This window comes from Protomyctophum parallelum (genome assembly GCF_964188405.1).
Source record: "Protomyctophum parallelum genome assembly, chromosome: 1".
In the NCBI taxonomy this organism is placed as follows: Eukaryota; Metazoa; Chordata; class Actinopteri; order Myctophiformes; family Myctophidae; genus Protomyctophum; species Protomyctophum parallelum.
In genome coordinates this window covers 60,781,117-60,803,582 of record NC_139697.1, presented here as the reverse complement: position 1 = coordinate 60,803,582, position 22,466 = coordinate 60,781,117, and the positions used below count along the sequence as shown (strand labels likewise).

General features: G+C 42.0%; 1 protein-coding gene across 1 annotated transcript in view; it reads left to right on the top strand.

Annotated features, from left to right (window-relative positions):
* The window catches only part of LOC310858665 (rho guanine nucleotide exchange factor TIAM1-like), a 73,388-nt gene extending 51,647 nt beyond the window's left edge, over positions 1 to 21,741 (top strand). Inside the window, exons 19-30 of the mRNA XM_083764878.1 lie at positions 7,893 to 8,120; positions 8,329 to 8,397; positions 8,702 to 8,827; positions 9,079 to 9,187; positions 9,926 to 10,105; positions 15,163 to 15,281; positions 15,381 to 15,489; positions 16,485 to 16,543; positions 17,078 to 17,174; positions 18,008 to 18,095; positions 18,570 to 18,742; positions 19,334 to 21,741. Of these exons, the coding sequence (XP_083621004.1) occupies positions 7,893 to 8,120; positions 8,329 to 8,397; positions 8,702 to 8,827; positions 9,079 to 9,187; positions 9,926 to 10,105; positions 15,163 to 15,281; positions 15,381 to 15,489; positions 16,485 to 16,543; positions 17,078 to 17,174; positions 18,008 to 18,095; positions 18,570 to 18,742; positions 19,334 to 20,010 (2,034 nt within the window). The 3' untranslated portion in view covers positions 20,011 to 21,741. The remainder of the gene's footprint in view (positions 1 to 7,892; positions 8,121 to 8,328; positions 8,398 to 8,701; positions 8,828 to 9,078; positions 9,188 to 9,925; positions 10,106 to 15,162; positions 15,282 to 15,380; positions 15,490 to 16,484; positions 16,544 to 17,077; positions 17,175 to 18,007; positions 18,096 to 18,569; positions 18,743 to 19,333) is intronic.
* The last annotated feature ends 725 nt before the right edge of the window (positions 21,742 to 22,466 follow it).

The window sequence follows — 22,466 nt, the reverse complement described above, 5'->3', positions numbered from 1 at the left end:
ACAAAAAACTGTCCCTGGATTTCCTTTTTTGTTTTAATGAGTACATTCTACATGGTGAAATCAAGGCATACAGTGACATTGAGTGTTCACCTATTTAACCCTCCCAAATGAGTCTCAAGCCTCCTCTCCTCTCCTGCGTTTGGCCCCTCCTGCTCCCCTTTTCTCACACTCACACCTCTGTCATCCACTAGAGGGAGCATCACACTGATTTATGAAACGACAAGGCCTACGAACAAGAAAATAAAACTGGTTCAAGATGAGCCATAATTTATGATTCACAATATGGATAGGAATTATAAAACGGTAGTCCAGTTTTGAGTTGAATTGGCATTATATTCAATTCATCGTATTAGTGTAATATTATGTAGGTTTAGATTGTGTCCTTGAAAATACACATTAGTGCCCCGATGTAAAGTCAGTTGTGAATTCACAGTTCTCATACACAGACTTCCCAGTGACTCATGTCATAACATCTAATCCTCACACACTCGTTTAATCATAAAGATTAAATGATGAAAGGTTCTCCCACCTCGCCTCCACCCATGGCACGTATGATGTATCTCATCCTTTCTGGTTAGGATTTATGGATTTGCATACATCCCCAGATGCCAGATTCGAGTCGAACTGGATTTATTGAAGGAAATATATATTAATTGTGTTGTTGTAAATGTTATCTGCAGACTAGATTCCCTTACAGAGTGATATATATGTGATGTGTGCTGTGTTTGTATTGATAAGTCTAGCAGAAACGAATTTACATCTGATAAGATAACCCAGCATGCGCACAAAGCTTTTTTGTATTTTGTTTGTACAACTTACACATGCACCGACCCAAGGATGACATCACCACAGCTGGTCCACAATCTTTCTTATTGAAGCGAGACAAAACTTTGCGTTTTTGCATGTGTATAGACCAATGTGCCAAATCAATACAGTAGGTGGAAAGTTTGGGAGATGCCAAGGGCCCTTAGAAGCTGTCCTGGCTTGTAAATGTTAGTGATGAAGCAATGGCATTAAATATCCAGTGTGATTATGTTGCCTTGTTGTGGGGGCAATCCTCCTAAGAGTGATACCACTTAAAATATGAATATGCACACAGTGAAAGCTTCAGTCTGTAACTTTTACGTCCGACTTGTGATCCGAGCCCGGATTTGCTGAAAATTGCCGCTCTGTAAGCTCAATGTAGCACAATGTATCGCAGTTGTGAGCTTGTACATCTGCTGATGTCACCAGATGTTCCCCCAGAATAGGATGCCAGGGTCAGTGAAAAATGGACCGAAATGGACTCATATTAACACTGAGGATTGTACTGAGCAGTGTCTTGAGTGTCTTGCTCAAGAGGGCTTCACGTGGCTGCAATGGGCGTCATCAATGTGTGTATGCCAAGTTCCGGGTCATATGTACAAGGCAATATAGCCACACAGTGCAAACAATGCAATGTATTGCATCCTTCTGGAGTGGTGTAGTTTTGAGAGTTCTTAAAGCTCCCATAGCTGACTAGGTCTCCCTTGGAAAAGAGATCACAAATGTTTGAGGAGTATGAAAGACAACCAAAAGGGTAACGACGAAGCAATTCAGATTATTGTGTATGTGCATTCATACAGTACACAGTGAAAATCTCTGTTAGTGTTACCAAATAACACCCTTGCGGGTCCATTTGGATACAATTACTCAGGGTTTAGGCTCAGAGTTACATTAACACGAGGAGTACAGTCGGCAGCCTCTGTCTATCACAGATTTACTGTAGATTCCATGGTTTTAGAGGAGGTGTGAAACTGCAGGTTTGTGCTTGCCTCTAGCCTACACTCCTCCCTCACTCCCTCCCTGGTTTGTCTTGCTCTGCTCGTCTATCCTAAGGGGTGGGACTGACTGGGGATATGGGCTGTTTTGACCGGACTGGAGAGAGAAAAGGTATGGCTGCTCATTCTCACCTTTCTGTGTTCACAACTTCTTTCCTTATTAGTTGGGCCAAAATTTGCTAACAGGTGATGGTGTGTGACATGCCCCAATGAGTTTCCTTTTGCCGCATGCACTTATTTGATATTGCTTGATTTACGTCGTTCACTTCTTGTGTGCGTGTGTGGGGTGGGGGTGGGGGGGGGGGGGCATGCTTGGTGCTCATTTGTCACTGCTTGCTTTATAAGTCACCACCAGTATGATCAAAACAGTGCTGTCTGACGAGATACCTTTCACCATTGCTTTTCTTTTTCTCTTTTCCCATCAAGCTTTCGTACTGATTTGTCATTGCAAGTCAGTATTAAACCACTAAAAGTTAGGAATGTCCTGTCCATAGCATTGATTGATTGATTGAATATAACATTATTAGTACAGGTAGGTGTGTGTGTGTGTGGGTGGGGGGGGGTATTTCTGCTGTCCAGAAAACTTGTAGCCGAACCAGTTGCAACTTGCAGAACGGGTAGTCTTTTATGGTGCTCCTTTTATGGTGCTCTTTTATCTGACCCTTGAACAGTCTGAGACATTCTTTTCTTATCTGTGTTCTGAGATCTGCAAATACATCGGAATTATTTTACAACGTACAGTCCTGTCAGTATTGCACAAAACTGGTCCTTCTGGAATGGTGAACCTTAAGTTAATACGACCCAACTAATGCTACAGTGATGATACTGGCCAGTTTTGTGGACTCTAAGGGGAGGGGACTTGTTTGAACATTTGAGTCAAGACAGTATATAAGTAGTTGAACATTGTTTTGCTCTGCTTAGAGCGCTAGATGAGTGGTGTTTAACGCATCAGGACAATTCAGACGGGTACGTTTGTTAATCATGTCATAAATACATTGAAGTATGTTTATTATGTCCTGGGTAACGGTAATAGGTCGCACACACCAAGACTGCATTTTTGGTAAATGGTAAATGGTGTATTCATATAGCGCCTTTATCCAAGGTGCTTTACATAGATTGTGCATTACATTCACCCATTCACACACACATTCATACACTGATTGCAGCAGAAGCCATGCAAGGTACCAACCAGCACATCGGGAGCAATTTGGGTTTCAGTGTCTTGCCCAAGGACACTTCGACATGTAGACAGGATGAGCCGGGATTCAAACCGCCGACCTGATCTACCTCTTGAGCCACAGTCGCCCCCATTCTTGCATTCTTGCATAATCGAAGACAAACGTTTCGGCTATCCAGCCTTCATCAGTGTCAAGACACTGATGAAAGCTGGATAGCTGAAGCCGAAACGTTTGTCTTCGATTATGCAAGAATAAAAACTAAAAAAATGCTATCTTGGCGCGTGCGACCTATTTCCGTTATTCATGTTATGATTTGAACGGGTAACGCACCATAAGTCAGAGTGCAGTGGTCACAAGAAAAGTTATCTATTATGTCCTGGGAACATCTTCACTAGGTATATTAGCTTTGTTGTCTCACCTGATGTAGCCAACACCACCCATCTAACAGTCAAGGCAGATTAAAGTGAACGCCGAGATCTATTTTTGTAAGTGCTTTTTTGGCTCTAATAGATGTAGCACAGAGACCAAAAGCATACATCATACTTTGCACCTGCGCCTTTCCAGTCAGTGTGATGTCATAAGTCTCTAAGCCGTGGAGGGAGAGAGGGAAAGGGGGAGCGGGAGAGGCTCACGAGGTGCATTCTGTGCATTCCTGTTTGAGTGCACGGCTGTCTCTTTCACAACATCTACTATCCATCCGTGGAGGAAGTGATGCTTGTTATTACTCTGTGTTCTGATCTGCTATGTGTGAGAGAGAGGTTAAAGAGACAATGTGATGGTGAGAGACGGGCAACAAGGAGCACTGACAGACGGGATATAGTCTAGAGACGGAGGTAACGGAGAAGCATCCAGAGGTGATCATCAATTCAGAAAAGACTGGAGTGGATATTTCATGCCACAGAGGAGTAAGGTGAAAGGTTTGCTGATGATTTTTAAATGTATATATAATATTAGGATGTGTTGTATTCAGTATGTTTTAATGGCATGGTTTTCTGACCATGGACAGTTCTGCTGTATGTATCCCCAGCACCTGTTTAGTCTCTTTACTAGACTGGATTAGCCATAAAAGCACTCTATTTTAGTGGTGGAAGTAGCTTTGTCTGGGATACTGACTGTCTGACTGAGGGACATTACACCACCTCCACCTGAAATAGTTCAACCGAAGAGAAAGTGTGTGTGTGTGTGTGTGTGTGTGTGTGTGTTTAGTTTGTGCAATATTAACACATTAAGTACAAGTTCTTTAATTATTGCGGTATTCTAGTCCATTCTTTTATTTGAAGTTTATTTGATCTCAAGATACACATGGGAATGACCAGCTCCAGTGTGAATCTCAGGCTTCATGTGGCCAGCTGTATCAGTCGTCTATGATGTGTCTGTGATGTATGACCGGAATAGAGCCCCATAGACTACGGAATGTACGGATATAAAATTGAAGTTAAATATTTATAGGAAAGAATTATGCAGGTACGGCTGCACGGATCTGTTTTTTTTAAATGGGCTTTTATTTATATGGTTATTATTGGTAGCAGGTTTCAGCAATTTAAGTTTAGTTTGAACATACCATTTCTTTTTCCATTTTCTCCCTCATCCCATCCTTCCCCCCACAGTTATCGTCATCATATTATTACCGGTAGTCAAAATATTAGGCAGAAAATAGCTAAAAATGCATTTTCGGCCTATTCGGTTTCGGCCCAAATAGGCAGAAAATATATCACCGAATAGTGTATGCAATTAATGCATTCAAAAGAGCTGAATAAATGATTTATGGATCCATAATAGTGATTATTATTTAAGTTAAGTTTTGCCATAACCATAACATAACATTTGTAGAATCAAACTCAGGTCTTAATGGTTTAAGTGGGGATACTAAAACAGCGATATTCAGTTACACTTCATACCAATTATACTGTGCGGGTGTAGGTATGTTAAGTGATAACCACTTTGTAGGTCAACTATTTTAGCTATTTGTTGTACAACAAAGTATATGGTGCTTAAGTGGCATTCTGGACTAGACCTGTCTGGCTGGAAACATTGTGGTTGCAAGGACTGCACATCTGACCTGACTGTGTCACAGTCATTACCAGGTGATTGAGAGATTATTTATTCTTTACTTACTCTGTATAAACATACTATTTTCTAAACTGATGAATTTGACAAAGCACAAACTGTAATAGTGGATCATTTTACAATTTAAAAGATAGAAATGGATATGAGAACAAATTTATTTTAATTAACAAGGGGACACTCATTTGTTTCAATAGCCAAATGATGTAGCAGCAAAGACAAATAATATGAAATAAACAAAATAATTCTATAATGGTTATTCCACCTATAGTTACCTATTCAAGATACTTAATCCAGAGCGACGGGTGCAATTGTATAGGCTAAGCTTCAACCAGATGGATCTGTTTTGAATACCACAATGTAAAACAGCTCATGTCATAACTCCCAGTAGCTCACAAGTAGACAGACTGTGGAATCGGCAGCGACGGCTCATGAGCTGAACTGACCGCCCATCTGGTTTGTCCTCGTCAATACTTGAGACTCACAAACAGCACCGTGGAATCATTGATGACACTCATTAGATGTACTGAACACACGCATGCATGCAATCTAAATTCACCTATAGGCCTACCACAGGGTTTACAACACGCATCCCACTACCAGAATCAGTATTGGGTCGATGTGGTGTCTGGTTTACTAGGGCCCAGCGCTCCATTTGCTTCCACAATTCCACAGTATTCAGGTTTCTGTTGTTACCCCTAGCCCCATATGGTACCTCAGTCCTTACACTCATACTGTAGCTCTCATCACGCTGTCACCAACTATCGAAGCTACCTTACCAAAGAAATAAAATTAGGTTTGGTACTGGTAGAACTTGATCTCATCCTGACCTCAAGTAACACTGTCCTCTGACAAGCAAGCAATGTCTATCATGTCGACACGCATTGGGGATGCACCCACCTCTGCACCTAAATGGCCCTCATGTAACGTGTGATGGAAGCACTAACTGTACTGATAAGACCCAATTAATTCAATCCCAAATATGGAATAGACTTTCACCACGCCACATTTAATTAGCATAGACACTATGACAGCTGATGAGTTCTCAACAGGCCCGAGAATTAAGATCTTACCCCCCATGCCAAAGCACCAGCGCTCGCCCAGCAGTCTGTTGTCACCCAGGCGGATATGTTGATCTGATCCCCAATTCCAAAGCGCCAGCGCTCGCCCAGCAGTCTGCTGTCACCCAGGCAGATGCGTGCACGCGACCTCGCCCTGAGGTGCTTCTCGAACCCCAGGCGTCTTACTGGTTAGTATAGCTTATCGGTTATCAGTAGGTTGTGTTATGTATTGTAATTGTTGTCTTCTGCCTAGTGTCTGTACTTCTATGTTTAGTGTTTTGGTCTTTTTCTAGTTTCCCCTTGTGGTGTTGCCTATTTGAAAAAGCCAATCAACAAGCTCTGCACGCAACGTGAAGTGTTTCGTGAGCTTGTTTCGTGAGCTTGTGTTTCAGATTTTCTTTATCATCCTGTACCAGCTGCACTACTTAAAATTAAAAAACCTTTCTCCTGGCCCATCAAACATCTGTGAACATGCACTATATGAATTAGATTCAAATGCATCTCAACAGGATTTACAGCACCGGCACACTCGCATAGACCGCTTCATGCTGTTTTTTTTATTTCTTGATGGAGTTGATGGGCCCAGAGTACTTCTTAGCCCCTCTAAAACCTGATAGATAAACTGAATGGTTAAACACTCACTTAAAAGGTATTATGTTTCTTTCTTGTGACATCTTCAAAGTGAATGTTGAGGCAAAATGTTGCCCTTTGACTGTGTGACAAGAACTGTAAAGATAATAACGGTGACTTCCCACAGAGGCTCTGGTTTAGGGGGCCCCTGAGTTATTGGGCCCCTGGGCCTGGTATGCCTGTTCTGTAATCCACCCATGCTTGCATCCACATGTAAACATGGACCCAGCTGTAATTATTCCTAATGTTCATGAATGTTTGTTACCGTACATACCCTGTACATCATATAAGTTGTTCTGTGCCAAGGGAAAGTCAACATTTTAAGGCGTGCACGCACACACACACACACACACACACACACACACACACACACACACACACACACACACACACACACACACACACACACACACACACACACACACACACACACACACTATCTTTCAAAGGTGGTAGTGAGTGGGTAGACATGAGTCTGAGCATATCCACCTAATACTCAAAGGCTACTCCTACTACTGTACCTCAGTCTTATAGCCCCTGCAGGTCTGCTCTTGTTTGGTATTTTTTTGATGCGTAGGTGTGTGCTGGCTTTGGCAAGTGGTAGGCAGTAAGCACATCACTTTCAAATTGGCGTCCGTATTTGGGGCGTGTCGTTATAGGCAAAATGTTTTTTTCCAAGAATACCTCGCTGCCATGCGTTGTGAGTTTGCCATTTTCACCAATTTGTCATATGAAGAATTTCATAGGGCTTGCAAGGGCTAGTAAGTGCTTAACTGTTGGTCAAACTCCCCAAACAAGCAAACCATTCATTAAATTGACCTTTCACATACCTTTCTACCACAGACCTTTCTATTACCCCTCTCTGTACATTTGACGAAAAGAACAGATCTAAAAGCTCACTATGCAAGCTTGAAGATTTTCTAGCAAAGCGATTAGATGCAGAGGGAAGTATATAGGGCTTTTGCAGAAGGTGCTGTGCATTTTTCCTGCAGATATAATGCATGATGAATAATTGTATTACATTTTTTTACTTACTGTTCAAAATGTGTCACAGGCAGCACTCACCAAATGATATCCATTATCCTTTGTTCCTCTCTTTCTTCTTTTCTCTTTACCTCTCATCTCCTTCTCTTTTTCCTCTTTATTCTTCTCTTTTGCAGAGCACGGAGCAGGTCACTGCTTTCTGCCGGAGTCTCCATGACATGAATCCTTCGGAGTGCCCCATGTCTTCCTCCTCTTCATCATCCTCTTCGTCTCTCTCTCCGAGCCCTGTTTCGGCCATGCCCCCCACGGTGGGCTCGGCAGCCACTCAGAAACAGCTCTCACACGCAGACAAGCTGCGTAAAGTCATCAGTGAACTGGTGGAGACAGAGAAAACCTATGTCAAAGTGAGTGCCAGTTTTCTGTTTTGTGTGTTTGTGTATACTATCTGTCTTGTACTTCTATCTAAGTGAGGACCTGAGATGTCCTCAGAAGAATATGTGCAATATTATTGTATATGTTTGTCCTTTGTTTATTGTGAGTCACGTTGACTCCACTTGACTCCACATTGCACAAAATGTGTTCTAAGTAAACCATTCCCTGTGTGCGTTTCAGGACCTGAGCTGTCTGATAGAACGCTACTTGACACCGCTGCAGAAGGAGAACTTCCTCTCTCAGGATGAGGTACTGTACTCTGTGCCTGATGAACTATTACATAACTATACAGACTAGACTACCCCATAACTACAGTAAATGTGATGTCTACAGTAAATGTTTTGTTAACCCATGATAGTAGCTGAGTTGGTCTCAGTCCCTGCTGGCACAGCCCATGGTGGCAGCGGTGGCTCAGGAGTATGTGTGTATGTGTGTGTGTGTGTGAATGTAATACATAATCTATGTAAAGCGCCTTGGATAAAGGCGCTATATAAATGCGCTATTTACCATGGTGATAATGTACAGTACTGTGTGTGTGTGTGGGGTACTGTAGCTGGATGTTCTTTTTGGAAACCTCGGGGAGATGCTGGAGTTCCAGGTGGAGTTCCTGCAGACCCTGGAGGATGGTATCGGATTGGTACCAGATCTAGATCGACTGGAGAGGGTGGAGCAGTTTAAGGTCAGCCTACATTTTGTGTGTGTGTGGTTTCATTTCATTTAATTTATTTATAATTAAATGTAAATTAAGTAAATGTTTTATTCCACAAGAATGCCAATGGGCATACACAGTAGGTGTCAAAGTATGTACAATATATCATTATGAGGTTTCTTTCCAAGGCTCCATTTAGTTAACCTATTTTGTAGTATCAGTCTAAATATGGACCTGAATGTTTACATAGTTACAATTTTACATATCCATATTTTCCACAGAAAGTGCTGTTCTCCCTGGGTGGTTCATTCCTCTACTATGCCGACCGTTTTAAGATCTACAGCGCCTTCTGTGCCAGCCATACCAAAGTCCCCAAGGTCCTGACTAAAGGTATAGACATACAACGCACACGAGCGAGCGCACGCACACACACATCTGGTTCCATTTTGTACACACTCTGAGTTATAGACCTATAAAGGTCAATCATTTAGCTGGGGACCCCCTCAAGGACCTCTGGGGGACTCAGGGTTGAGAACTAGTGGCCCAATCCTTTGCACCTGCAACAATCTGGTGTGCAGATACGTGTTACATAGGATTCTGATATACTGTGATACCAATTTGATCCAATCAGAATAGGGGACAAACAAGTGAAAATGGAAGTGCTGACACAAAGAATTGAGCAGACAAATTTTGAACTGGAACACTTAAACTGAAGCTGATAAATACTCTCTCCTGATTGGCTGTCAATCACTTGTCATTTTTTGGAAGACCAAGACAGCTTCATCCTCAGTGTTAGGTTAACTCTGAGAGTGTAAAGATGGAACCTTAGGTATAGTATATAAAAAAAATCACACCCATGTGAAGTGAGGGGCGCTCTTATCATCTTACAACATCGAGGACAAAACAAACACAGACAAAACAAACATTAAACTCTGTTCATTGTCGATTGTCGTTTTTAATGTTTGTCTAAGGAAAAACAAAATTAAACCTGTATATAGGAGGGGCTAGCGCCCCTCAAAAAAACGATATATATGAATAACACTGGGAACAAATTCCAAGTGACTGCCCTGCAGTCTCTCATCATGGTATCTATCATCTGTTTTGTTGTTTGGGTTTGCTTTCCTCCAGCTAAAACGGACCGAGACTTCAAGGCTTTCCTGGCAGAGAGAAACCCCCGGCAGCAGCACTCGTCCACTCTGGAGTCTTACCTGATCAAACCCATCCAGAGGGTGCTGAAGTACCCACTGTTACTAAAGGAGCTGTACTCTCTCACTGACCCTGACAGTGAGGAACACTACCATCTGGATGGTGAGCAAACAAACGTCTTGTCGGAACTTATTATGTGCTTGCTTTTATCAGGTTCCTTTCATAATTAATTCATTGTGAGCATACTTGATATTTTCTTTGGGTGTCCAGAACCGCTGATTCAACCCGATAAGACCATATATAGGCATATGGAAATCCATTTGTCCTCAACTTCTTTGCCCATATATGGGCATGCCTATTTATGGGACTTTATTTGGAGTTAAACATAAAATCACAGTGCAAAGGTTCAAATATATCATTAATAAACAACGTTTTCCAGTCCATTTATGAATGTCCGTCATTGTTAACATCGGTGTCGTTCTGTTGATTTCTATATTCAGTCCATTTATCCAATTTTTCAATGAATAGTTCCTCTTCCTCGGTCTAGTGATAAAAAAGGAAAGGACTGGCGTGCTTGTTTGTATAGTTGAAGTGCTCTTGGAAATGGAAAAACAACCAAAAAGAGAAAAAAAGAAAGGTAGATAGAAGAAAGAAAGCAAAAAGGTAAGAATTTAAGAATAGTTATATTTTAGACACATTCTCTTCTAGGAGAAAACCCAGGTATTTGTATGTTGAGACTTGTTCAGTCAATGTATTCTTTTAAGTAACAATCTGGAATACCCAGTTTAGTACAGTCTCTGGAGGGGGGTCTCCTGCACCCCCCGGAAATATACTTCTAATCAGTGTTTTCTTATTGGAAAAAATGTGCTGAAAATGATGAGCTATGATAAAAAGTTGTCAAAATGTCCCATCTACCTCAAAACCCCCTTTTTGGTATATGGCTCTGGCGAAATTGTGTAAAGGCAAATATGAATTCACTAAAATTACATAAATAGACATGGTAGTCTGAAATTGGTCATGAAGTATCTTGACACATATGGGTAAGTAGCAGAACAGGATTTGGGGGGTTGCTACCATTATATTCTTAAATATGACCCACATCATCCTCAAAAAGACAAAAGAATATGGTGTCCGCTTGGCTAATAACAACAAAGATGGTTATTTTCCAACACATTATGGTGAGTATCACTGCCTCACTTCTATATAGAAAACTTCCCATATCCCTAAGCTTCAATTTGAGCCCAAGATAACCTTTCTATCTTGTAAATTAGTCTTTCTGTAGCCAAAATTCTGAACTATACCTCAAATCGGTGAAAATTGTATATTTAGTCAGTATCAGCTATACATTTGGAATAAATGAATGAATGACTGAGTTTGAACTGACTCCACATCATGGAATATTTCTTACTTGAATAAGCTATGTTAAAAAGTTTGCAAAGTGTCCCATCTACCATTTTTATGCAAATGAGTGCCTCCATTATCAAAATAATCGATTTTCACTATATCTCAGCCAATATTGCACTTAAATGAACAAATAAGGTGTCTAGACCTATGTTTTGAGGGTCAAGGATCTCAGTGAAACTATTCTTAAAGTGACCACATGTGCCCGTGGCATGCTGGTGTACAAATCAGTGCCGATTAAATATCTATCTCGTCGGCTTCTTGTCCATGCTCTCCAGACAGTGTCAAGGAGATCAACCAGTGAGGTTGGTAGGACTGCACCGCAGGACACACTGGATTAAAAAACTCAACCACCCCTGTCCTTCATCATAGGGTTTTGGTTTTTCCAAAAAAGCTTCATCAGCTCGCTTGTATAAGGCAACACGGTGGTTCTCTTCAGAGCAGAGTAGCATGGAGCAAGACGAGCCAGGTCAACTTTAGATTTAGAAATTAGTTTGTCATCTGCCCCCACCACTCTTTCACTGAAGACTCACAATTCAAATAGCTCTAGCCAAGCCATGTGGCTCATCGGTCAGGAGCCTAACAAGTACACTCCCTGGCATGACTAGTATGTCGCAGGGACCCTTTGGTATTACCCAGCTGGGGATCGAACCCCTGACCATCCAGTCTCAGGGTGGACGCTCTAACTACAAGTCCACTGAGCTGTTGATGATATCCAGGGCCTCTTACGGGTAACAAATGGAACCAAATGGACCTGTAAGCCTTGCGGAGCCATGAGGCCCATAGGGCAGGAGCCATTCTCCCGTTTCTGTAGTAGGAGGCAGCTTGATGTACAAGTACACCCCCTGGACATGACGCTAGTATGTAGCAGGGACTTACCCCAATCCAACCCTTGATGCTGAGTACCAAGCAGGGACAAGCAGGGAGGTACTGGGTTCCATTTTTCAGAGTCTTTGGTATGACCCAGCCGGGGATCGAACCCTGACCTCCCAGGCTCAAGGCAAATGCTCTGACCACAAGGCCACTGAGCTGTTGATATCCAGGGCCCCTTACGGGTGTGCAACTCTGAACTCTGAATGTACAAATGGAACTGTAAGGGTTATGGGGGTCCTTGAAATGTGCCTTGTGCTACACTATATAGAACAGATCCTTAATTAGTATAGTTGGAGCAATTAATCTGTCTGCTGTATGGACAGAGTTGCGAGTCTTCAGTATGGTAAATGGTGGATTTATAAAGCGCTTTTATCCAAGGCGCTTTACATAGATTGTGCATTACATTCACCCATTCACACACACATTCATACAATGATGGCAGCGGAAACCATGCAAGGCACCAAACTGCACACCAGGAGCCGTTAGGGGTTCAGTGTCTTGCTCAAGGACACTTCGACACTAACTCTGGGGGAGCCCGGGTTTGAACTGGCAACTTTTGGTTACCATCCAGACACTCTACCCCTGATCCACCGCCGCCCCAGTGGACGTCACCCGTGCCAAGTTGCTGTGGATAATGGTGGGTTAAAGTTGACCTGGCTCGTCTTCCTCCATGCTACTCTGCTCTGAAGAGAACCATCGTGTTGCCCGATAGCTGATGTAGCTGATTAAGCTATTGTGGAAAAACCAAAACCATATTAAGGGCAGAGATGGTTGAAAATCCCTGTCATTGGAGACCATGGACAAGCAGACAAAGAAGACTGATGAGTTCTATGAACACGATGACTCATTCATGTGACTGTGCATTTTGTCCTTTATGGTGCAGGCTAGGGTGGTCACTGTTTGTACACTGTTGCTTACATGTTTGCCTTTGAGTGTGTACAGGAATAGGATGGAATACTGTTACAGGATTGTGTGACTGTTTGAATTTTGTACTGCATATTGCAGGCCATTCTATAGTCTAGTGTGTATACTGCCGTATACTATTGTTCATACTAAGGATGTTTTTAGTTTGTGATGTTATTCTACAGTATATTCTAAATTATAAAGCTTGCTTAAAAACACAGCACCTGTCTAGATGTTATATGCAATATTGGTATCTCTTACGTATAAATGTGACTTTATTGTAATGTAACTGATTTGTACACTAGCATGCCACGGGCACATGTGGTCACTTTAAGAATAGGTTAACTGAGACCCTCAAAACATAGGTCTAGACACATTATTTGTTCATTTAAGTGCAATATAGATATAGTGAAAATCGATTGTCTTAATAATGGTGACACTCATTTGCATAAAAATGGTAGATTGGACACTTTGCCAACTTTATAACATACCGTAGCTTATTCAAGTAAGAAATATTCCATAATGTGGAGTCAGTTCAAACTCAGTTATTAATTCAAAATGTATAGCTGATACTGACTGAATATACAATGTTCACCGATTTGAGGTATAGTATATACCAAAGGGTCCCTTTGGTACATACTAGTCATGCCAGGGAGTGTACTTGTTAGGCTCCTGCCCTATGAGCCACATGGCTTGGCTAGAGCTATAGAGCTATTTGAATTGTGAGTCTTCAGTGAAAGAGTGGTGGGGGCAGATGACAAACTAATTTCTAAATCTAAAGTTGACCTGGCTCGTCTTGCTCCATGCTACTCTGCTCTGAAGAGAACCACCGTGTTGCCTTATACAAGCGAGCTGATGAAGCTTTTTTGGAAAAACCAAAACCCTATGATGAAGGACAGGGGTGGTTGAGTTTTTTAATCCAGTGTGTCCTGCGGTGCAGTCCTACCAACCTCACTGGTTGATCTCCTTGACACTGTCTGGAGAGCATGGACAAGAAGCCGACGAGATAGATATTTAATCGGCACTGATTTGTACACCAGCATGCCACGGGCACATGTGGTCACTTTAAGAATAGTTTCACTGAGATCCTTGACCCTCAAAACATAGGTCTAGACACCTTATTTGTTCATTTAAGTGCAATATTGGCTGAGATATAGTGAAAATCGATTATTTTGATAATGGAGGCACTCATTTGCATAAAAATGGTAGATGGGACACTTTGCAAACTTTTTAACATAGTAAGAAATATTCCATGATGTGGAGTCAGTTCAAACTCAGTCATTCATTTATTCCAAATGTATAGCTGATACTGACTAAATATACAATTTTCACCGATTTGAGGTATAGTTCAGAATTTTGGCTACAGAAAGACTAATTTACAAGATAGAAAGGTTATCTTGGGCTCAAATTGAAGCTTAGGGATATGGGAAGTTTTCTATATACAAGTGAGGCAGTGATACTCACCATAATGTGTTGGAAAATAACCATCTTTGTTGTTATTAGTCAAGCGGACACCATATTCTTTTGTGTTTTTGAGGATGATGTGGGTCATATTTAAGAATATAATGGTAGCAACCCGCCAAATCCTGTTCTGCTACTTACCCATATGTGTCAAGATACTTCATGACCAATTTCAGACTACCATGTCTATTTATGTAATTTTAGTGAATTAATATTTGCCTTTACACAATTTCGCCAGAGCCATATACCAAAAAGGGGGTTTTGAGGTAGATGGGACATTTTGACAACTTTTTATCATAGCTCATCATTTTCAGCACATTTTTTCCAATAAGAAAACATTGATTAGAAGTATATTTCCGGGGGGTGCAGGAGACCCCCCTCCAGAGACTAGACTAGTTGTCTTCTTGAGGTTTTCATGAAAGCCCCTGTATCCTTGAGCAAATCGCTTAAACATCTAAACGTCTACCTGCTCATTCACTGGTAAATCCATCTGGTAAATCCATCTGGGTTAAGTGTCTGGGTTAATCGCTCATTGTTATGAATTGTACACGTCTCAGCCTGCGTTTCTCTGTCTCACGCAGTTGCCATGAAGGCCATGAACAAGGTGGCAAGCCACATCAATGACATGCAGAAGCTTCACGAGGAGTATGGAGCAGTATTCGACCAGCTCATCAATGAGCAGACAGGAGAAAAGAAAGAGGTATGAATTGCATTCTAGTTTCTGTCTGAGCAACCTGCCTGAAGGTGTAACCAGCGAGTGTTCCTGTCATTGTTGTTCCATTAACGTTCTGTTTCCCAGGTGGCTGACCTGTCCATGGGGGACCTGTTGCTGCATGCTACCGTGGTGTGGATCAATCCTCCACAATCCTTAGTCAAGAGCAAGAAGGACCCAGAGTTGGCTGCTTTTGGTAGGACTTGACTTTGGTTGACTTTAAAGTCCCATGTAATAATTACTTTATTGGTCTCTAACAGACAAAAGGTTAATTCGTCAAAACGTTTCCAACATGTTGAATGTTCAAAGGTTTATTCTGGGATGGCTTTATAGGCCTATATCTATGTTTACACTACAGTGAGGCAAAGATATTATGCTGTAGGATTGGAGATGAACAATAAGATGAGAAATTGATCATGTTTGTGTACTAACTATTTAAGAAGTAGTCGATGGTGTTTGTCGATCCATGGACAAAGATCAATATTCCCTATAGCGTGTTTGTTTATATTTTAACTTGTCCAATACAGTTGCCTGTGTCCTCCCCCTTTTCCAGGACATCATTGTATTCAGCAGGGTTTATTTAACAATCTAGAAGCAGCAAACATATGTGTTGTTTCCATTGTAAAAGGCACAAATATTGTGCAGCAGAGTACCTCCTTCATGGTGTGAAATGTAAACCACCCATCAGAACAGTCACAGCCACTATGAGACTATGTGCCTTTTGGGCATTTCTTAGATGGGACAGAAATCAACCTTCTGAAAGGCATGCTTTTCATGCGAAGCACAGCTTTGCATATTTCTACTTTAAAGGACCTCACAACTTCATCACAAGAGAATGAAGAGATATCCACGGCCTTAAGTGCATAGCCTTCCTTATTCTTCTCACACTCTCAAGCGATAAATATTACTGTATGTACTGTACGAGGGCATTCCCTGACAGTGTGCTAATAGGAAAAACTCAGTGTTCTGTAATTGCCTTAATGTGACACTGGTCCATTTGAGCTGGTAACTTTTATCACAGGCTTCAGGGAAGGCTATTTTCCTCAAAAGTGGAGATGAAACGCTAAAAGCTTGTGTCAATGCACTGCCTTAAGCTGTGCTGCATTTTATGTATAGTATCTAACGAATGAATGCATTCATTTTTCACCTCTCCTCTCTCCCGTCCCTTGTCCTTTTTTTTTATTTTTCCAGTGTTCAAAACGGCTGTTGTCTTTGTGTACAAAGAGTGCTCCAAGCAAAGGAAGAAAATCGTAAGTGCTGCTTTCCTCCTATGTTGGCTGTTCATGAAGCATGTATTCCTATCTGGATGACTGTGTAGGAAGGAGGGCATCACGCTGACTGGCTTTCTGGAGCCCCCAGGCTGCATCAGGCATACTTTCTATAAATTGGATTAGCATTGTGCATAGCATACACATTAGGGCCACTGGAAAATTAAGCCCAACGCTATCCATTATGGCCACACTAGGTCAAGTTTGTGAAAGAGAGGCAGTAACATTTGTGGAAGAGACAGCAGTTCCAAAGAGAACTCAGTCACAGATAAATCTAATGCTGCTCTCTTCCTCCCCCTGTTGGTTAATGTTGATGTAGCACCTGAATGCTGATCAGTATCCATTTGTCTTTGAGTTATATTGGATCAAGAATGTAAATCAAAACGTACAGTAAATTTAAATAAAGGTAAAAGGTGAGGGGTTAGGATGGAATTTGAAACGGCTGTTGTCAGATGTTAAGGAAGATTACTAAATACTAAAGCTAAATACTCTTTATTCCAAACCTTTGTCTTCCAGGGTGGCTCTCATCGTGCATCAGTTGGTGAGGACAAGGACCCATTCCGGTTTCGTCACATGATTTCAACAGACTCTCTTCAAGTTCGCACCCTCGCAAGTATGTCTCTATAATACCTGATGTATTGGTCGTGCTGAGTCATGCATCGTATCCGCACCGAAAATGGCAGAACGTGTCACGTCGCCCACATATTGCGAACTTTTAGATCTGCTATTTTCACCACTGCACAACTACGTATAAATCATGCTTATATATATTAACTACAGTACGATTACAATACAATTTTGGCAAAAATATTGGCATAAAGGTTTTCAGTGAGTGACAATTATTAAATGATTGTAACTGTAATTGTAAAGCAGATTATAATGCATTTACAATATAGTTGATCTTATAAATTATTTATGAGTGCGTATAATTATACAGTTTTATAGGCAGATTATAATACATTATGTTATGTTTTACATTGTTTTCAAAGAAAGTGTTTCCAAAAGGGCTGTGATTAAAAATTAAAAAACACACACGATATTGTTATAAACCAAATGGATAAATATTTATTAGTAGTACTGCATGCAGTCACTCATGTTAACCCATTTTGGGCAGGAACCCATTTTGGTGTTAGCGTCATGTCGTGCTTTAGCTATTGAAAAATAGCAGATCTACAAGCTCATAGCGCGCCACCGAGTGGCGCACTACGAGCTTGTAGGTCTGCTATTTTTGAAAAACCGAAGCGCGACTGACATAGAAGACATTTTTAGAATCTGATCTCAGGTCAGAATGAAAACTGTCAGGATGTAGAAGACATTTTTAGAATCTGATCTCAGGTCAGAATGGGTTCAGTCCCCTGTGAACCTGAAATCGCCACGACTTGCCTCAGGAGAGACCATTGTCTCCACCTCTCATTTTCTCCCTGTCTGTCTCTGGTTGTTTCTCAGACACAGACGGTACAGCGATGTGTGAGATAGTTCACACAAGGTCAGAGTCAGAGGGGAGACCAGAGAGGATCTTTCAGCTGTGCTGCAGGTACTGTACCTCTCATAGCAATATGATTTTTACACTTCTTTGCAGACTCCATGTCCCCCATTACTTTAATTTAATATACTCTCAAATGCTGAATGTTATTTTAACTCGGTGTGTACACATGTAACCATTGCGGGTCCATTTGGTTATATTTGTAAGCTAAGAGTTCAATTAACACTGAATATTTTATCGTGAACTCTCTAGGACTCTATAGATCAAAGCATTTGAAGTTATGATCTGAATTTTATGATATATTATGTAATGCTGCTTTTGAATGAATAATACAGCATGCATTGTGTAATACTGTGAATTCCCATGACTCTGTCGTTTTGTTGGCGGTTGTGCTGCATTGCTATATTTGGTGTCTAGATTAACTGTGTTTTGACAACGGTATGTTCTGCCATGCCCTTACTCAATGTGGCTGCATCATTGTGGCTATATTTGTAATGAATGTGTGTGTGTATATTCTGTTAACAGCTCACCGGACAGTAAAAAAGACTTTCTGAAGGCAGTCCACTCCATCCTGAGAGAAAAGCAACGTCGGCAGCTGATGAAGACAGAGTCTCTGCCCCCCAGCCAGCAGTACGTTCCCTTCGGGGGCAAACGCCTGTGTGCCCTCAAAGGAGCACGGCGGTCCTTGAACAGAGAAGGTCAGATATAGCACAGCTGTAAGGTGACACATTTGTGATGGACAATTGGACATACGAGATCTATAAATTGTTATGTTAATACATCATTCTGCAGCATTTACTATGTTATGCCAAATCTTCATTTACTTGCTTACTTACTACACCATGGCAGCATTTGAGCTAGATTGGTGCTTTTCAAGTCCGGTCACAGTACTACCTCACAATACTGTTGACTTTCATTCTATTCATCCAATCGGGGCCGTACAGTAGGCTACTGTAGAACTGAGACACAAGCCACTGTTCAGTAAATGCAATTATCTATCTGAGTAGAAAACTGTCTGTAGCTAAGCACCACTGCACTTCATACTTCCTACATGTACCCAGAGCAGTAGAGTTGAGACTTGAGGTTTGAGTTGAACTTAAGAAAATAGTAACAACTTGAAAGCAAGGTCATTGTAGATGGCAGAGTGGATAATTGATCATTTGGGTTGGGCTTAATTAGCTACATTTTGAACTTTAATATAAAGAAATAGCCCATAATGGGTTAAAATTAAAATGTAACCATTTGCTTTAGTCTTTATTAATTTACCCTGTTGTGTTCTGCCCATTTAGTGCTGGCTCCATCTCGGACGCTAGGACGCAGGAAACTGGTGAGAAATCGCTTCACCATTGACACTGATCTAGTTTTCCATGGCAACAACAACTCCGACCACTCTGCCTCGCACTCTCAGCACACGTCTGGCCTCTCCGCCCACTCAGCGCCATCGCCCCATCATTCCATGCTCCATTCCACCAAGCCTCAAGGAGAGGACACAGACCGCTGGGTGGAAGAGCAGTTTGACTTGGGTCGATATGATGACCGGGGTGTGGGAATGGAAGTGAGCCCCGTGAAGGAAACTGACATATTGAGCGATGATGACGAGTACTGCAAGTCTGTCCGTGCCGCCTCTGCAGAACCCATCAACCTGGAGGGGAGAATGGAGGGACTGGACCTGTGGAATGGGGAGGGGACAAGCCCTGACCAGCATGGAGGGCTGGAAACGGAGAGGGGTAGTGCGGTCAAACACATCAGGATGGCAGGGAACCACAGGGGGGAGTCAGACCCCGCCCTTTCTCCGGATGACTCCCTTCTGTGTCCTCGCGTCCCCCTCTCCCTCTGCACAGCCCCCTCCCTGAAGCTCACTCCTCTAAAGCAGTGTGCGGCAGAAGGGGCCACTGACCGGGACTGTGATGCCGTCTGGGTGCGACGGGATGATTACGCCAACGGGCATAACAATGATGTGTTTTGAGGGACGATATCGGAACAGACTTTAGGCAGGACACATTGGAGGGGCTGGGGCGAGTAGAGGGGGGCACTCTGCTTTGAACACTCGTTTAAACAATGGTTTTAAATTATCATCAGAAGGAAGAGTGCCATGGAGAGACCAGGATCTGTATTTGTTCACGCTTTATAAAACAGTATTTGTTCGACATGACGTGTACCGAATGGTGTAAAGTGTCAAACAAGCCTCCCCTTTCAATGATCCACACTTAATTTCCCACCTCCATCACCCGTGGTCTGACAATCCAGAGGCTCTAGGAATGTCCAGTGGAGGAAAGAAATAAAATATTTCTTCTTTTCTCTGGAGTTTCTCCTCGTCCCAAGCTGCTTGAACCGAACTATAAGGGAACGAGAGTCCTTATTCGTACAGAAAAGCTCTCACGCTGAGGCACAGCCACTCCTGTGAACCTATACTGTATACAAAGCTATGTACGAATAGGCCCTCATACTACTGCATGTACATGCAAGTAGGCTATGTATGTAAGGCAGAGGCACAGCAACAGCTATTAACACACACACACACACACACACACACACACACACACACACACACACACAGAACTTCTTGCCAAAAAAGTATATTTTTTGAACACAGGAATGTGAGTGTTATTTTTCTCTCAGCCTCAGAAACTGTGTTTGTATCTTAACACTCAAGGGCTGTGTGTTAATGAATTTACTCTTTTTCAGGGGATTTTGGCTTACGACTGCTGTATAAAATATAGTACCTCTAATTAGCTTTATTGTGCTTTTACTGTTTTTAACTTAATATCAGATGCACACTGGTGTATCTGTGTAATTGGGAGTACAACAGCGTTATAGGACAAATTGTGTAAATATAAAAAGCAATGTTTTGAGCTCACTCATGTCTGCCAGCATATGAATTCCAAATCATGTTTTAGGCAATAGATAAAGCGGTACCTATTTTTATTTCATTACACTTTTGAATTTGTGTTTACAGCACATTGAACTGTCCAGTATTAAAGATAACCCCTGTTGAAGAGGAGAACAAGAATTTGGTGCCAGTAGCAGGTTTACAACAAAAATTCAAGGAATTTGTCCACACTGAGTCCAACCTTTCAAATATATAGTTATTTCATATTTAATGTAATGTCGCCATACTTGTCTGTTAGGGGGCTTTTGATAATTTAATTTGACCTATTGAACCCGTTATCGGTCCAACACATCACTTTAACACACAGATTTATTAACGCCCTTTACCGAAGCTCGTGACATTTTCCTCACAGAATCCTGTTACTGACCATATTGTAACTAAAACAGTCCTAAAACCAAGATGAAATAGTTTCACTGTTGATTGTGGAGGCGTATCTCTCCCATTCTCTCTCACTCTCTCTCTAGCATCTCCATTTTCTCTCCATTTTTCTTTTTCTATCTCATGCTTGTCTCCACGCCTCCCTCTCCTGTCTTTCTACCACTTTCCTTCAATTCTCCCGTGTGCCCACTAGGTGGTGGTGTTTTATATCGTCTTGTCCCAGCCGCACGGTTAATTTTAGCTCGACTTGTGCACCTTTTAGAGGGCTATTAACTGTATCAAACCTGCACTTATTAATTGATGAGATAATCTATGGTACTGATACTCTGGTCATTTCGACCCATTATGTTTTGAAACTGGGAGGGTGACACAAGATGCTCTTGTTTTTAGTCTAAGATTTAGACTCGGAGTTGTGAGTCTAAAGGCTCATACATAGTCTGGATTTAGGTGGTGGGGTGACCACCGAACTACAACATGACGTCACGAGCCGCGGTGAAGAGCAAACCACCGCCACCGCTCCAGCCCTTCTCTCTGTTTTTACTCACCACCGCTCAACGTTATTTCAGCTCCGGTGGTCAGCTCACCACCGGAGCGCACCGAAAATCCAGACTATGAATAGGCCTTAAAGGCTCATTCATATAGTCTGGATTTTCGGTGGGGAGGTGACCACCGGAGCTGAAATAACGTTGAGCGGTGGTGAGTAAAAACAGAGAGAAGGGCTGGAGCGGTGGCGGTGGTTTGCTCTTCACCGCGGCTCGTGACGTCATGTTGTAGTTCGTGGTCACCCCACCACCGTAAATCCAGACTATGTATGAGCCTTTAAACCAAGGCTTAATTTTCCTGAGGGTGGAGGAAGGTCAGCCAGCTGAGACCTTAGGGCTCAGAACAAGTACAAATTCAAAATATAAGGTGCTTATCCTGATGCCCCAAATGTTAGAGAGGCCTACGGGGTGCATGTGCAATGTATTAGTCCGTAGTCTTCAATAAATAAGTGTTTTAATCCTGTTTGTGGCCACCGATTCTGTCGGAAGTTCCCAATGGACATAGAGGGCGGTAGTGAACGTAAACGGAAAGAACACGAGGGGGAAAACATGGCATTCGGCCAAAAACGGGATTAAAACACATTTAATTGAAAACTACGAACTAATACATTG